The sequence below is a fragment of the Nestor notabilis genome, unplaced genomic scaffold (assembly GCF_000696875.1).
Source record: "Nestor notabilis isolate BGI_N333 unplaced genomic scaffold, ASM69687v1 scaffold2319, whole genome shotgun sequence".
NCBI lineage: Eukaryota > Metazoa > Chordata > Aves > Psittaciformes > Psittacidae > Nestor > Nestor notabilis.
Window position 1 is genome coordinate 30788 of NW_009943914.1, and position 15947 is coordinate 46734.

Below are 15947 nucleotides of genomic sequence, written 5' to 3' on the forward strand. Positions count from 1 at the left end.
GTCTTCTTTAAACTTGATTGGATTTCTGAATCAGATGCCATTGGACATTGAGAACAACAAGTGTAATTTAGAATTATTTTGATTCAAATAGACTAAAACTCATTTCCAAATGTTAATATTGTATATTCCACCTTTTAATGCCCATTTGAACAAAATCCTGGCCTAGTAATCCCCTGGTGATGTTTTATAATAGAAAATCAAAGTAAAATATTAATTTAGTCTTACCCATGTTTTAGTTTAATTTTTTTTATACCCCTAGGTCAAGAACTACTGGTATATAAACTTAAATTGTCTCTATGTTGCTTTATGGCGTAGAGTTGACCATTGTTTGCCCTCTCCGGCCCCCCTAGTATGGTCCTTTGCAAAACCTGAAATACAGTTTCATTCTGTTACCTGGAATCTGAATCCCATTGTAACCAAAATAGCTTCCCTCCATGTTGGCTCAGTTCTTCTTTTGTTTAGGTCTTCCTTTTCAAAGTATTTATAGATCACCTTTTATTATGGAGGATTAAAAGAAACCTTTATGAATAGCAATGTGTTTGGACACTGGGTTGTAGTCTGGTAGTCTGAGGCAGACTCTGCCCCTGCACTTAGAGAACATGAAGAGAGATGGGGAAGCTGCCAGAGAAACTGTTACTCTTCATTATTTTGTTGTTTCTAATAGCCAGACTAAGGAAAACACATACTGCATTCAAACCCTGCCTAAAGTCCAACATCATTTGTATGTCTAGCTTTTCAGACCTTACAGTTTATGATAGTAGTAGTCCTGAATTAAGATGGTAATTTGCCTAATAGCTGAGTGATTCTCCCGATAAATCACCAGTACTTAGATTTACCATGATCAGGTTTGCATTCAAACTACAGGAGGACTTTGTGCTACCCATCACACAGTTTACAAAATTTCTAATTGGTATAGTAAAATTCAGTTTTGTTTGTTGTAATTAAAGTTGGTTAACTTGATCTTCATGGAGTTTATTGCCTTTGTAGCTCATAGCCAATGTTGGTATCCTTGGGGCTTGCTTTTTTGTTTGCTTGGTTGGGTTTTAGGCAGATAAAGTACTAGTGATTATATTCACTTTTAATTCTTTCCAAAGCTTTCAGCCTAAATGTTTTAGGGAAGTAGAGGAGGGAATTTGTTTAGGTTTTGTTTTTGCAGCCATTTTATGGTAGTTTTGTCTTGTGTTTTGCAAATTGTTTGTGTGAGTGAGGAATTTCCCAGCTGGATTCTTGCCTTGTTTCCTGAGAGACAATTTTCAAAATGCATGTCAAGGTACATGTTGCTAAGATTTCTAAGGTGCCAGATGAAGTAGATATTGGAATAAAGGTAAGTTAAGCTTTGATTACTTAAAGTAGTCTATATCCAGATGATGATAGTTGCATTTTCACATTAATAAACCCCCCAAAAAACACAGCAAAAGACAAACAGACCAACCCCTGCAATTTGGTCCAATTGTTGCTATAATTGATATAGCAGGTCCTGGTCTAAATATGCAAAGATGCTGAAGTATTTCTTTTGGTGGTATTTACCTTCTAGGTAGGTATACATACATTTGAAAGCATAGAGAAATCTGGAGAACTTCTGTATTTTACCTGTTTGAAAGTCTTAACAGTTTTTTTTTTTCCACAGTATGCTTTTATAATGTTCATAACTTACAGTTTCATTTGTAGAGATCACTGCCAATGTAATAGAAATGTCCCTGCCATTGAGGCGCAAGTACCTCGTGCAAGTTCACTTCTTCAAGCACATTTTATTTTCTCAGTTTTAAGTCAGTTTCCAATGCATTTATCATGGTAATTCTTGTCTGTTTTCACTTAAGATGGTGGCGGAAGTTATTCTTTTGAATATTAACATGAGCAGAAATGTTTGAGCATTTTTTTTCCTTGAGTTCTGCTGCAATTGGCTACTTGGTTCTACCTGATTTTTAAAAGCAAGTCTTCAGGAGATGAATCTTGACAAATTTGAATTTGAAAAGAAGCATACAAAAGCCAATGTTAATTCCTTGTTGATAGAAATCTCCAGGGAAGTGTTCATTATTATGATGTGATTGAAGGTATCGATTGGAGAAATATGAATTTTATTTTTTTATTTTTAAACAATTCCTGATTTTTTTTTTTACAGAATTCCCCAATTTCTACTCATTTCAGTGGCTGACTTGTGATGGACAGTTTTGCTTGTGAATAGTCAGTAGTCCCTGAAGATTTTTTTCTTTATAATATTTATTATAACCAAATAGTCAGGATTGAAACGAAACAGTCTCAGAGAAATTTTACTTGCAAATTGTTTCCTATTCCACCAATCCAGAAATCGTATCACAATGTAATACCTGTTTTAGTGTAGCTTTAGATGAGGGTTGTTAGGAGTGGCCTGGTTTCTCTCCTTCTTTTTCGTAGCCCAGGAAGTATCGACTGGGAATGCTGGATGAGAGGATAGTTCCGGTGGGATCAAAAGCAAGAAAATCAAAGAACCCTATTGGCTGTCTGGCTGACAGGTGTAAAACAGGAGTACCCATCAATATGGTTTGGTGGAACAGAGTCACAGAAAACAATTTACAGGTAAAATTATTTTTTACTAGTCACTTTTTCACTAGTTTGGATGCTTTATTTTAAATTTTGGAAAATGTTAGATGCAATTACTCAAAATGCAAGTTGAGATCAGAACAAATATTTATTTCACAGCGAAGGCGTAGTGACCCTCCAGGAAAGAGACTCAGATGTTTTGTTCCATTCACCTGTTGCTGTGCTATGTACTTCGTTTGATTATGCTGTAATCTGTGGAGGAGAAGCAAAAGTAATCATTAAATGTCTTCTAAAAGCAAACAAACATAACCTTTTAATTTTCAAATGAGGAAGGTTTCTACTGGAAAAATCAGTCATCTTTGTTAAAATGATTGACACTTAATGTGAATAAATTTCCTCAGTACAGAATTTAAAGATGTAATCACCGTCATCAGAAAATGTAAATTTTTAATTTTTATATTAAGATAGTTCATATTTCTCAACTTCTTTGTTAAGCTTTATTGGTACTTTACTTTATTCCTGAATTTTCTTCAGCTCCTTAAGAGGGGAGAAATACAGCTGGGTTTGAGCAGCTCTGTATAGAGGTAGCAGTTTATCCTTGGGATGATAATGAAGGATAGTCTTAGTCTAGGAGGAATCTGCTCCATGTCCCTTAAAATGGGGTTTAGATGGAAATTACTATAGTGGTGGGAACTGCAGCACTGCTGCTAATACTGTTTTGCATTTGTGTAGTGCTTTTGATTCCTTGGAGATTATTATTTTAGTCTTTCTATAAGGGTTATGTTATTTTTCATGTTTTCTAGGTGAGTGAAATGGGTAAATGACAGCAGATTAAATTTGTGACATCTTAAGAGTTCATTGCAGTTTGCTAGATTTCTGCCATGTAAGGGCCAACATGAAGCTCATACGAAAGCCCTTCCATACAAATACTAGCTTTGCATTGGTGATGTTTGGACATTGGTGTTACTGAAATTGGGAGTCAGAGGCAGTGTGATGCAGGCAGACTGGTGCTACATTGTGTGAGGGCATTTGGGCTTACATCTGTCTTGGCCATTTTGCTGCTGGGGAAGCAGCACAGCCAACCGTGGAGAAAAGAGGAAGTGTAAAGGAAACATTGCTAGAAGGACCAGGTAAGATTGCAGAGGATTGGTAGGAGCCTGTGAAGCACTACTTTTCTCAAGGGACAGAAGATTGACAGATTGAATTTGTGTGTATCTAATGGGAGTGTAGCCTGTAATTAAGAGACAGTTGCTTGGAGAAGAGAGAATCAGAAAATTGGTCTTTCGAGTTTGAGGTGGACGTTAAAGGGCAGGAAATGCTCCGTTTATACTCGCGTCCTCCATTGTTTTCCCTGCTGTTCTGTGTTGCAGCAAGGTTTGTCGTTAGTTGATTCCACTTAGAACAGAGAAGAAAAGTGCTTCTGGAGGCTGAAGAGCCAGTAGTATGACATGTGGAACTTCTGTCCAGGAGCAATTGTCTTCTTTGTACCTATGCCTTCCAAAGCTGTGTTGAAAGTGTGGCAAAAGGAAGCTCAAGGTCCCCTAACTTTCTGAGACTAGTGATAGTCATCTGGGACTGGCTGCAGAGCATATGACTTGGAGGGTGCAATTCCAAGCTCCTTCATTGTGCCAGAATCTCAGCTATGTAATTGATTTAAACTATGTACAGCACTAGACTTTGTATTATATAATGCAATTATGTCTCTTCCCATGGTGATGTGGGACTTCAGAAAAGCATGGATATGCATATGTGGTGGAAATAATAATAGGAGGATGTTCTAGCCACGGGAAATAGAATTGGAGAAGAAACAGGAGAGATTACAGAGAAACAGTGGAAAGGTGTAAAACCAGGCTGCAGATGAGATTATGGGGATATATAGATGAGAACCCAAATTTTATCTTGAGCTTATCATTGTAAATCTTTATATTGTAGTGTGAATGTTTCCTAAATTACCATTAAAGCAAAACTTGAACTGTTAAAAATCAGAAATTTTAATTACAAATGCACAAAAAATGGCTAGAGAAGTTTGAAATTGTGTAAAAATGGGTAGTGTCATACTGACATTTCGGATGAACCTTTTTTTGTCCACTTCATTATGTATGTAATCCACAGATAGCATTGCTCTTCAGTATTTTGAAATACAGGCTGCTTAGATATTTTTGCAGGCATGAATATAGGTTACACAAACTATATTTTGGCTGATAGTGAGTGCTAAGCAATAAGGTTAAATTATAATGGAGGCACATCTATTTGAGGACATGTTTTTCTTTTGTGTTTGAAGATGAGAAAGCAGAATTACATCTCAGTTGCTGAGGTCTTGCAGTGCTGTGGAGGTGATGAAGCTCACGTCATTTGAATGTCCACTCTTCCAAATGTATGATTTAAGATGTGAGAATGCACTATTTCATGGTGTAATGTTTTAGAGATCTTTGTCTAAAAAGAAAAAACCACCAAGGTAGTTCACAACATGTATTGTAAAACAGTATAAATGTTTCTCATGCGTGGCTATGAATTTATAATCCAGATCTATTTTTCTTTAAATACTGTGTTAGATGTATATGATTAAAAGTGAAGTCCATAGTGAATTGTATTCTGGATTGTGCATTAAAAAATTAAAAAAACCCAAACCAAGGAAAGCCCAAAGTTCATTCTATAGTGAGATGTCCTACCTTATATTAGGAGATGTCCTGAGCTACTACACCACCACATGATAGATACATCATAATAGGAAATGGTAATTCTCCTTAAAATAGTAGGTATAGATCTGCTTTCAGTTATAGAGATCAGTTCTTAAGCACCATGTTTGTTTCTTGAATACAAAAACCCCCTATGGAAATGATATTTTCAAATACTTAGCATCAAGAACTTGGACTTTTAAAACTTTAGTCTTCTGCAAGAGCAGAAGAGCAATATGGCTAATAATATTGGTGAATTGAAATTTAATTGAGCTAATTGTGCAGGTGATGCAATGATTTGTCACGGTAATTGTGATAAGGTAGTATGTTGCACAAATTCAGTAGTGGGAAAGACTCGTTTTGAAGCCCATGGTGACCTCCATTGTCTGCTGGTCTGCTCTGACATCACAGAATGTGTCCTTCCCTGATGCTATAGTAAACAAGGAATCCTGGAAACGTAGGAATTGCAACGATGCACTTTACATGAACTGAAGCTCCTCCTATGACACATCTGCACAATTAAAACAACAGCAAAGAAACCCAAAAAACCTCAAGCAATACTTTTGTGTGGTTTTGGATTCTGAAAAGGTATTCTGAAACCTATGCAAAATGTAGACCGATAGAGGACTGTCCTGCTTTAGAGCATGGGTATACTTTAGTGCTGTTTTCCTGTAACCATTACAAGATTATACAATTTGGGATGTCAGAACAGATCAGCATGAATTTGGAGGTGAAGGAGAACATAAAAAGAGAAGAACTAAAAGGCTTGTATCCAGTTTTTAGCATGGTAAGTACATTAGCACATCTTCCAGAATAAAGTGAAATTGGCCTACTTTTTGCTTTAGGTCGCTGGCTTGGGTTAAAGCCACTGAAACAGAGGTGGTGGCTCTGCTGCTGCTGTACAACTGTGCTGTGTTGTGAGATATGGAACAGGAAATGAGAGAGAGGGTGGTTTCCAGTACTCTCGTAGCATCCCTGCGCCCTGCTCTTGTTGGGACCTTCTAGAGGCTCCATTACTTGTACATCCCTGTGTTACAGTATACATGGCACTTCGAGGATTCATTTATGAATGAATGCAGCAGTGTGGCATAGGAGTTTTATCAGTAAGGAGCATAAAGACAAGTCATACATGTTGAAATTGATAGTTGATGAAACAGGAATTTTCATTTTACTTCTGGATTACAGAATTCTGTTGAGTTGTGTAACTCCTCAACATACAGTAATTCTGGGTGCTTCTGTGTGGTCCTTCCAGTGATGGCCTTCAGATGAGATCTTAGCTTCCTCTTTACTTTCATTTGCACCTTCCTTGAGGGAGCCTTGAATTGTTTTTTGGTGTCACACACAAAATAATTCTGCTTCTTCCCCTTCACACTGTATTTCCTTTTATATCTTTAAAAGCATAAAAGCCACCAGACAAACTGTGCAAACAACTCAAATTTGAGTTGTTTTATAGTCCTCCCCCCATGTTTTACGTATCTTGTGGTTCCATCCTAACTAATGTCATCATGACTAAATTCAGCCTTCATTTGGACTGTATTTGTATGTGTTTTATAATATTTTGCATTCTGTCATGTACAGAAGTATAGAAATTGGTTTTGTATGTGGAGCTGGATGGACTGAGTTTTGTGGTCTGTCTTTGGAAGTTTGTCTGCAAAGCTGACTGAAAAGAGGCTCTTCACTCTTTAAGAGAGCACAGACAATCTGAAAATAGGGCATTTTGGTGAAATTTCTACATGAAATCAGTCTGAGAATGCATGATGCAGATATTAATTCAGATAACATGCAGGGAAGTTGCTTCCGTGCTATTGTCTGTCAGTATTATTATGTATTTACTGGAAGAAGAAGGATGAGATTTAAACTGACCTGGCTAAAAGGAAAAAGGAATGGTAGTAGTTTTAGCAAATATACAAGTTGGAAGTTACCTTAGGTGGGTTGCTAGAAAAATCTAACATAGCTGACACAGCTGTACTTGTTTGTTTAATGCTGTTTGAAAACATATTAATGTTTTGAAATAATTTTGTGTGTGCCTTTCTATAGAACACTTGCATTTGGAACTAAAAATGCAGTCTTTAGTTTGTTGCATAGTGCAGACAGTGCTAGTGCGCTTTGTGTTTCTTGCTTGGATTTTAGAAAGTGCATTTGCTGCTTTTGTTTTTAACATCACAGTATTGCATAATTCATTACATGTCCTCTAAGTACTTCTCGCATCTCCATTCTTTTAATTCCTTGCAAGGTTTAATGTCTTCAATACCTGGTTTATCTACATTTTTTACTGACCCCAGTTTACTCAGGCTTAAAATTTTAGGCATGGTCTAGCATGAATAAGATACTTTGAGATGAGTAATTAAGCAAAATTTGTTTTAAAGCTGTGCTGGTGGGAAACTTAAACAACATACAAAACTAATTAGATGTAGAATATTTTCATTCTTATCAAAATATAATTTTTCGTATTCAACTTCATTTTGGGAATTTTCTAACAGAAAACCTGTAAAAATGCCCTGTAAGATTTGAAAGCATAGTCCCCTTTGAGCTTACAAATGTAAAACTAACGCTAGAATTTACACTTTGTATTATCAGTTACCAAAGTGAAAGTGGGATATTTTTCCAGACCAAGAATATAATGGCCAATGATTCAAAAAATTAAGGATGCTACTTCCTAATTTGGGCACATTCATATGCTCATTAGGTATATGCAGCATTCATATTCTGCAGAATTAGGTTATCTACAAAGTTTGAAAAAAAATAAAATATTAAACATTAAAGAAGTCATAGTGATATTCCATTTCTTCACTTCATCTAGTCTAGTCACTTATGCTAGCCTACATGCTATGAGAATGTTGGGGATTTGGTTTTTTATTTCGTGGAAGCAAAGTGTATGCAGAAAAGTTAGTGGCTTGCTTCAAATGAGAACTTGTATGCTTTTGGAAATGTTTTAAGAACTGCAACTTCACATAGATGTAGTGTATTTAAATGCGGCCTCGGGCTTAAGCTTCCATTTTCTGACAAAGTATTTACTAGTTTTGTCCACAAATTACTAAATTTTATTGTACTAGTTTGATTAGTTTATTCTGGCTGATGGCTATAGATGATTCGGGTATGTATTTCTGTATTTAGAAAACAGCTTGAATGTGAAAGGGTCTTTTAAAAATTGGAACCAAAAGTTCAATCACTGTTTTTAACCAGTGAGGGGAAGTCTTGGATTACAGCTTCATGTTTTGTAATATCACAGAGGAGTAAATCGGGCTATTACAATAAAGGGTCTAGCTCTGCAAATCAAAGCTGTTTACTGATATAAAATGCTACCATCGAAGTTGTATAGAAACAACTCAGTCTTACCAGGTTTTGATTCTGATCCTGTACTGTGACACCACTGAATTTTCATCAGTTTGACCCACTGCTGTTAGTAATTCTGTAGCATAAACCCAAACTGCTCTAGCAGGTTCTTGGGTTTGGCTCTTTTCTTGATTAAACTGGAACACCTACCAGTTAAAGTGGAGTCCTCAGGCAACTTCATCTTAAGATAATGGTGGATATATGAGTAACTTTTCATAGACCAGTTTTGGTCTCTAAAACTTGCAGAATGCATTTAGAAATAAAAAGCAGCCCTGTGCTGTAGGCATTGATAGAATCAGTTGGTTAAAGTGGTAAGACTTTAGTCAGAATGATATGGCTGGGATTTTGGGAACTCTCTTAGTTGCTCTAGGAAAGACTGAGGTTACCTTCCAGAAGCTGTCTTATCTTCACTTGCATGCTTCAGATTTTTTGCCATGTCCTGCACTTGTTGCCTGGTTGACTTGGTATTCAAGTGTGGTAGAGCTGTGGATGTGTTACGGCTAGTTTTAGACATGGAAAAACATGGATCTTGCAGTTCTTTGAAATTACATGTTTTTAGTAAGATGCTACAAATTCTGTCCCTTGCTGTCCCAGCTGTTTGATGATGACTTTTCAGTTGTATCACTATTTGGCCAAGTTCTACTTGGCTATTTGCCATCTCTGTCATTTTCTCTAGTTTCAGTGTAGATTTGGCTGAATGGTTTCATGCCAGATTTTATCTGGAGGAACATCATTCCAGTTTTCCTTTAAATGTGATTGAAGAGTTTTAAAACCCTTATGGACTTTTTTAACCCATGCAAATCTAAGTGTTTTACTTCACTGGTCTACATATTTGGTTATAGCTGTTCTTTGAATATTCAGACACATGCCCATATAGAATGACTAATATATAACATCAGAAGGTGGTTAGAGGTTAAAATTTACTGTGTGATTGAAGGTGGAATATGCTTACTGTTTGCTTTTAAACCTTAGCATCATCTTTATTTTGCAGCTTTTAGAATCCTCTTCCTTTTCCAGAGCTTTGAAAAAAATTATTACAATGATATTTGGATGAAGTATTCAGATATTAAAAACAAATTAACCCAAGAAAATACTTTTCTTCACTGTCTAAATTAGTGGTTTGTAATTACACTTCTTTTCTAATTTGGCACTAACTTAACTTCTCTGATGCCACTTTATTCATATTGGCAAAAATCAATATTGGTAGCTTAACTAAGATGTTGTGCATGGTCATTTTAGAACAGCCTAAACCCAAAGTGCTCCAATATAATTTGCTTTAAAAAAACAGTATGGATTATTTTAACAGTATCTTTGTCTATTGGGAGTTGTTACCATCATCTCATTTTAACTCTTGCTTAGACTACTTTTGAGAGGTACTCTTAAGAGTACTTAAACCTAACTTTGACAGTTAATAATCTTCAAGCTTTTCAGTGTGTTCATGTAATAATTGGCTTTATTTCTTGGCTTAATTTCTTTTTCCTTCCACTAGTGCCTCTTGTAATTTGTTGTCCAATAGTAAGCTTTTTGCCTTCTGAGCTCCAATTAGGATTTTCTTTTCCTAACCCTCCTTACTCTATAACAAACAAAATACTCACCCCCAAACACCACCACTCCAAAACTCTGCAAAACACTCTGCACAGATTTTAATAGAAATTAAAAGCTGGTTGTGTGATATATTTTATGTACTAATAAGTAATGAATGTTTGACAGTCATTCTGCTGCTATTTGCTTCTGTGGTACCAAATCAAACCTCATTATTAAAGGTGCTACATAAATGGAATAGGTAATTAAAACAGAAGTTAACTTCACAAAGAAAGGAACATATAGGACTCTTTGAAATAGAAGCAGGGATAACTTCTTTAGTCAGAATAGTTTTTACTGACTTAATTTGAAACTGTTCCTTAGATTGAGATGAAATTTCTAAGGTCATGTAGGAAGCCTGTGTGGCAGTGGCAAGGCTTTCATTGGCTAGTCTGCTCTCCAATTTTGTAACATAATGCTTATGGAAAGCCTTTTGCAAAGTATTAGTATGAATTCAAACATCAGCTGTTCATATGGAAAACTTGCTAATGCTACTTCAGACATAAGCTAAAACACATTTAAATTTGTTAGTGCAGACCAGCTTCCAGTATTGCCTGTTCTTGTCAGCATGCTGTATGTAACTTAAAAATATCTCCTGCACTTGGTAGGCTTACTTGGAAAGTATTTTCTACCAAATAGGCACTTTCCATCTCTTAATAAATATTTAATTTACATTTGTTTTTAAACAGACACCAAATCCTTCTGCAAGTGAGTTTGTTCCTAAAGGAGGATCAACCTCCAGGCTGAGTAATGTGTCCCAGTCAAGTATGTCTGCCTTCTCTCAAGCCTTGTTCTCTCACCCCTCCATGGGAAGTCCTGCTACTGCTGGGCTAGCACCAGGTAAGTTGAGAGTAATGATTTGCAGTACAGTTACTTCTAATGTCAAACATAACCTCATATAGATAGTTATCAGGTTTTTCAGGTATAAATGTATCCACCTCCTACTTTAGCTCCTAATTTTAAGTTAGTCTTCAAGCATATAAACATGCAAGAACTTGGGATTTATCTTCCAGTAGTGTAGAAATCACACTGCAGGCTGTGAAATCTGTTCAGCTACAGCAGCACTGAAATTAACTCAGCTTAACTTACTCTGCCCTTTTTGGGAGAAGAGGTGCTGAACTACCACATACTGTGCTCTGTGCAGTCCTTGCCGGAGTAGTACCTGAAGCTGCTTTGAATTACTAGTCTAGAAATTCACTGCAGTCTAGAGTGAATGTGTTCTGTTTACCACATGCAAACATGCACTTTTATTTCTAGAGAACGTAATCTGGAAGTAGTGATTGTCAATAAAATCTTGATGAAAAATAAAAAGTAGAAGATAAACTTACTCTAAAATAATTGGCCTTGCAAAGTAGTGTTAATTGTCGTATCTGTCATATGTAAACTCACTTTTAAGACCCATTTATGATTATTTTGCATGTTTACAATGGTTACCAAAATGTGTTCTGTGCAGGCATAGAATGTGCCAAGATTTTTTAATTTTTTAAATTTTTTACACTTAAAAAGTTCAAGCTCTTAATGCATCTTTTGGACTTCTGTTCTTAACAAGTTAGCTTAATTCTAATTTTTATTTTTTTAAATTAAATCGTTCTAAGATATAACCATCAGCAGATCTGGCTATTACACATTGCAGATCCTTTAGCAAGCTTCTGCATGTACTTAAGCCTTTGGCAACTTCTTGCCACTCACAAGAATCATTAGGAGGTTGCCAAAAGGCAGAGGGGCAAGTATTGTTTTTTAAACCAGTATTGGTAATTACCATCTATTAAACAGAATGTCATTCTTTCTTTCCTGATGCCAGGGGATAAATCTCTGTCAATGTGAAAGGAGGACTTAGCTTGCATGTTATAACTATCACAACAGGCTAGGAAAGCTGCTGCTGACCAAATGAACATGTTGCAGTACTGTGTCTGATTGATACTATATTGTGCTGTACAGTCTTATTGGAAAACTGTTGTGTTTATATGCCTCTCAGCCTTGTCACCTGGATTGAAAAGTGTATAAAGGATTAAATAGAATACAGTAAAATGATCTACTTTTGGAAAGTATCCAGTGGGGTCTCAGAGGGATCCTTCACAGTCCCAATTTCTTTACCATCTGTAAGTAACACTTGAAAGGATAAGTAACACTGATGAAAGAAGTTAGCACAACGGTTTGAGCTCCTAGAAATATAGTTGCCAATGCAGAAAACTGTCTAGGTTCAAATACTATTGTTTGTTTTATGATGAGAGGGATGGGGGAGTATTCACAAGAGCTAACTTTAGGCAAAGTTGGCTTGTTTCCCTGCTCTTCCTGTGTAATTAAAAAGAAAATAGAGTTCAGAGTAGGGACCTGGGCTGGGTGCTGTAGAAGTTTCTTTCTCTACACTGAGTGCAGTATTCTCTGAACCTGAATGTTCTGTGTAAATAATACTCAGACACTTCTATTTAAATGGTTTAGCTGTTAATAGTATGCATCCACAGAAACTTCTGTTACCTCAAGATGGGTTAGGCGGTGCTCTTTCTAAAAGATTAGGCTCTTAAATAAGAAAACACTATTTAAGTGTGGCATAACTACACCATTTAGGTCATACTGCCTGACAGAAGAAAAAAAGATTTAAATCTGTTCTGATATTTTCATTAAAAATTAATCTGTTAGCTTTTAATAAGTGAAAATGAATTCAAATGAAATCCATATAAAGAGTTTATGAGAGTTGTTCCTTTAAATAAGTTTTCTTCCAGTTAAATGGCATATACTTTCTAGTAGAGAGTGTACACATTTCAGGAAAAATGTAAGATTTCAGCATTTGCATGAGATTAAGATTTCCTACGGTAGTTTACAGGATACGGGAGGAAATTAATGTGTCATAAGAAATTGATTGTCCCTGGAAAATGTTTTGCTTGTCTTATCAGTGGTACTGCAGAAATACTGGAAAACATGACCACTGAAACTTAGCCTACTTTAATAGATAACTTGTATCCACACCTGACACAGCCGTTAGTGCGTAGCATGGAAGGTTGTTACCCCTACTTTTATGTGTATTTTTTTAGGTAAGTGCTTTCTAGTATAATCTCAACAGAGAATCGGTCTTCATTTCAGTAGTCTTTAACAGAATATGAAAGCATAATGAGATAAAATGCAACTCACACAAATAGCTGGAGAAGATTGTCCTATTGAAGATCATTGAACAAATCTCCATCTCATCTCCAAACTTTCTTCCCTTAAGCTCCTTTGGATAATACCCTATTTCTGCTCCTTCTATTCCCTTGCTGGCAAACACATCCTGTTTATCATTTGTATGGAAAATTTAGTGAGTTGTTGACAATCTTCAAACAGTACTCTTATTAACAAGCTTATCTTACCCAGTTCTGTCTTGCGATTTTAGAGTAATAGTGCCACTAAAATATGCAACAAAGCATGTGAAAGAAATTATGAATGTCATTGAGGTGGTAAGAGATCATTGTTGTGTTAAACTTGAGAGAGAACAGATGTATAGCTCCTAGCAGAGAACATATTTGGCTTGGGTTTGCTTATGCTAGGTTATAGCTAAAGTGTAATGCCTTTGTTATCAATGGGAATGACAGCCAATTGCTTTTGAGCTGAGCTTATGCAGAACATAAGTGGTCCTATTTCTCCTGCCAGTATGAACCTGCAGGTTTAGGAACCAAGAGCATGAAGGTGATGTGCTTGTGGCCACTTTACACATCTCCATTCATGATGGGCTACGAGAGTGTTGTTCTTGGAGTGCATGACCCAGGCTGGAAATGAAGCACTATCCAGCTGAGGTGGTTTGAGTGGCCTAAGGCCTCAAGAGCTTGTTCTGACCTCCCATATCAAGAGTGGTGCTGCATTCTATGGAGTAAGTTCCACACTCATTCCAGATTAACACAAGAAAGGAAGAAGGCAAAGAGACTGGAAAATTAGTTGGAGTGGGATTTTTTTTCTCTTTGTGTGGGTTGTCCGTCCCATCCCCTGCCCCAGATCAAGGAGGAAAAACTGATGCCTGTAAAGTTTAGGGAATTAAGCAGATATAATTAGCTTGCAAATATACAGCTACAATGCTAATGACCTGATAGAGAGCTTCTAATAAAAATAAATACTTAATTAGTTAAAGGATGTTGCTTTAAATTCTTGAAATAGTCTGGTTTTATTATTTACTTTGATTTTTCATTCCTCAAAATGTACCTAGTAGTCTAGAGTATCTCTAATGTACAGAATGTTGAAGTGATAAAATGGTAAATGCTTAATTTTTGACCTCTGAATATTATAACCTTAGAGGCATAGGAATATAGTTGTAGATGAGTGGAGAAAAAAAAAGGTGGGGGGGAAGCTCAGTGTTGTTTTGTCAGAACCACTGGTACGATATATAAATAAAAATCAGATTATTAAACCACCATTTTTTGCCTTTAAGTGAGTAAGTGTTGATATAAATCACTGTTCAAAACAGCTTGTTCCGTATTCACCACATTGTTACCATCATAGGTTCAGTACAGTCTTTTTCCTTCAGTATAAATCAATGGGAATATACATTCACCTTTTAATACAGCCATTTTCCTTTATTTCCTCTAATTCTATTTTGTTGTGGTTCAATATTAATATTAGTAAAGGTTTCATTGATTGAAATACTAATGAAATTGTTGAGATCTGCTTGAGTTTGTCCATCCAATTGTTTGCTTCCATAAGTACTTAGCTATATATCAGTTTCACTGTATTAAGAGGTTTTCTTGCGATACCGCACTTTTAATAATTAATACTTATTTAGACTCTGCAGAATTTAATGCAAGTCTCTCAGCAGAACCTGTCACCTTCAGTATTTGCTGCCTCAGCCTATCAGCACCCACTGCAGCACTAGCGGAAAATTTTCTGTAACTTGTAGTATAAAACCAAACTGTAGTCAAGGTTGTTTCATATCTTGAACTTACTATGTATATTGGCAAATGAGAAGCCTGTATGTTCTGCCCGCCAGGTGATTTTCATTATACTCTCAATGTCCTACCAGAATGAGACCTAACTGAGCTGGAAGTGTATTTGAAAGGATTCGCTTAACTGTTTTCTTCTTTCAGTCTTGCTTTAATGCTCAAGCAAAGACATTGAAGTTTTATATTTGTAACTATTTTTGGCAGGATTTTTTTTTTAAATAAATCTTGTAGTGGAAATTGTATCAGTAAGAACTGCTAGTGATAGATTTTTGTTTATTTTATTTGTTTTTTTGAGAAACTTTCATTAGAAGGTCACAATATCATTTTAGTGAGGTTGCAAGTCATCACTTTCATTTTTAAGGTAGGATTTGCAGTATACTGTGTCTCGTATATCTAATTTTTCTTAAAAGTAGGGAAGACTTTGGTTATTTTTTCATTAGCATATATGAAGGCTGCTGGGCTTTGTGGTTTGGTTGGGTTTTTTTTTTGTTTTGTTTGGTTTTTTTTTTTCCCCTCCTGGTTCCCACAGTTGAATGTTTTATTGAAACAAAAGTTTTTTGAAGCTGGTTATTTCTGTCTGGGTAGAAGATTACATGCCTGCAAGGACTTTGGTTAATACTATGTTTTATTGCAACATAGTGGAAAAACACACGTCAATAACTTTCCCTCGATGAAGAGAATCCCTTGAATGTCACAGATGCAAACTGTAGAGCTGCTTCAGTTTTTTTGTCCATAATTATCCATCCTTCAGATTTTAATAGTAATACATTGTTTCCTTTGACATTGCTCTTTTTCCCCAGTGGAATAAGAGTGCATTCATGTTTTAGTTGTATGTTAAAGATGTAACTATTTATACAGTAGCTGTTGAAATATTTAAGTGTTAGTCAGTTGCTGAAGGCAACTTTTACCATAATGGAAACTTAGTTTATTTTGTAGCATAAAC

At 35.9% G+C, this 15947-nt stretch overlaps 1 protein-coding gene across 3 annotated transcripts in view; it reads left to right on the forward strand.

Annotated features, from left to right (window-relative positions):
- The window catches only part of PAN3 (PAN3 poly(A) specific ribonuclease subunit), a 66465-nt gene that overhangs the window by 18521 nt on the left and 31997 nt on the right, over positions 1 to 15947 (forward strand). For 2 of the 3 annotated variants that reach the window (XM_010022159.1, XM_010022157.1), the window contains exons 4-5: positions 2392 to 2553; positions 10796 to 10946. In XM_010022159.1, the coding sequence (XP_010020461.1) occupies positions 2392 to 2553; positions 10796 to 10946 (313 nt within the window). Of the gene's footprint in view, positions 1 to 1219; positions 1224 to 2391; positions 2554 to 10795; positions 10947 to 15947 lie in introns of all 3 variants that reach the window. The other variant, XM_010022158.1, reaches the window with a different exon arrangement.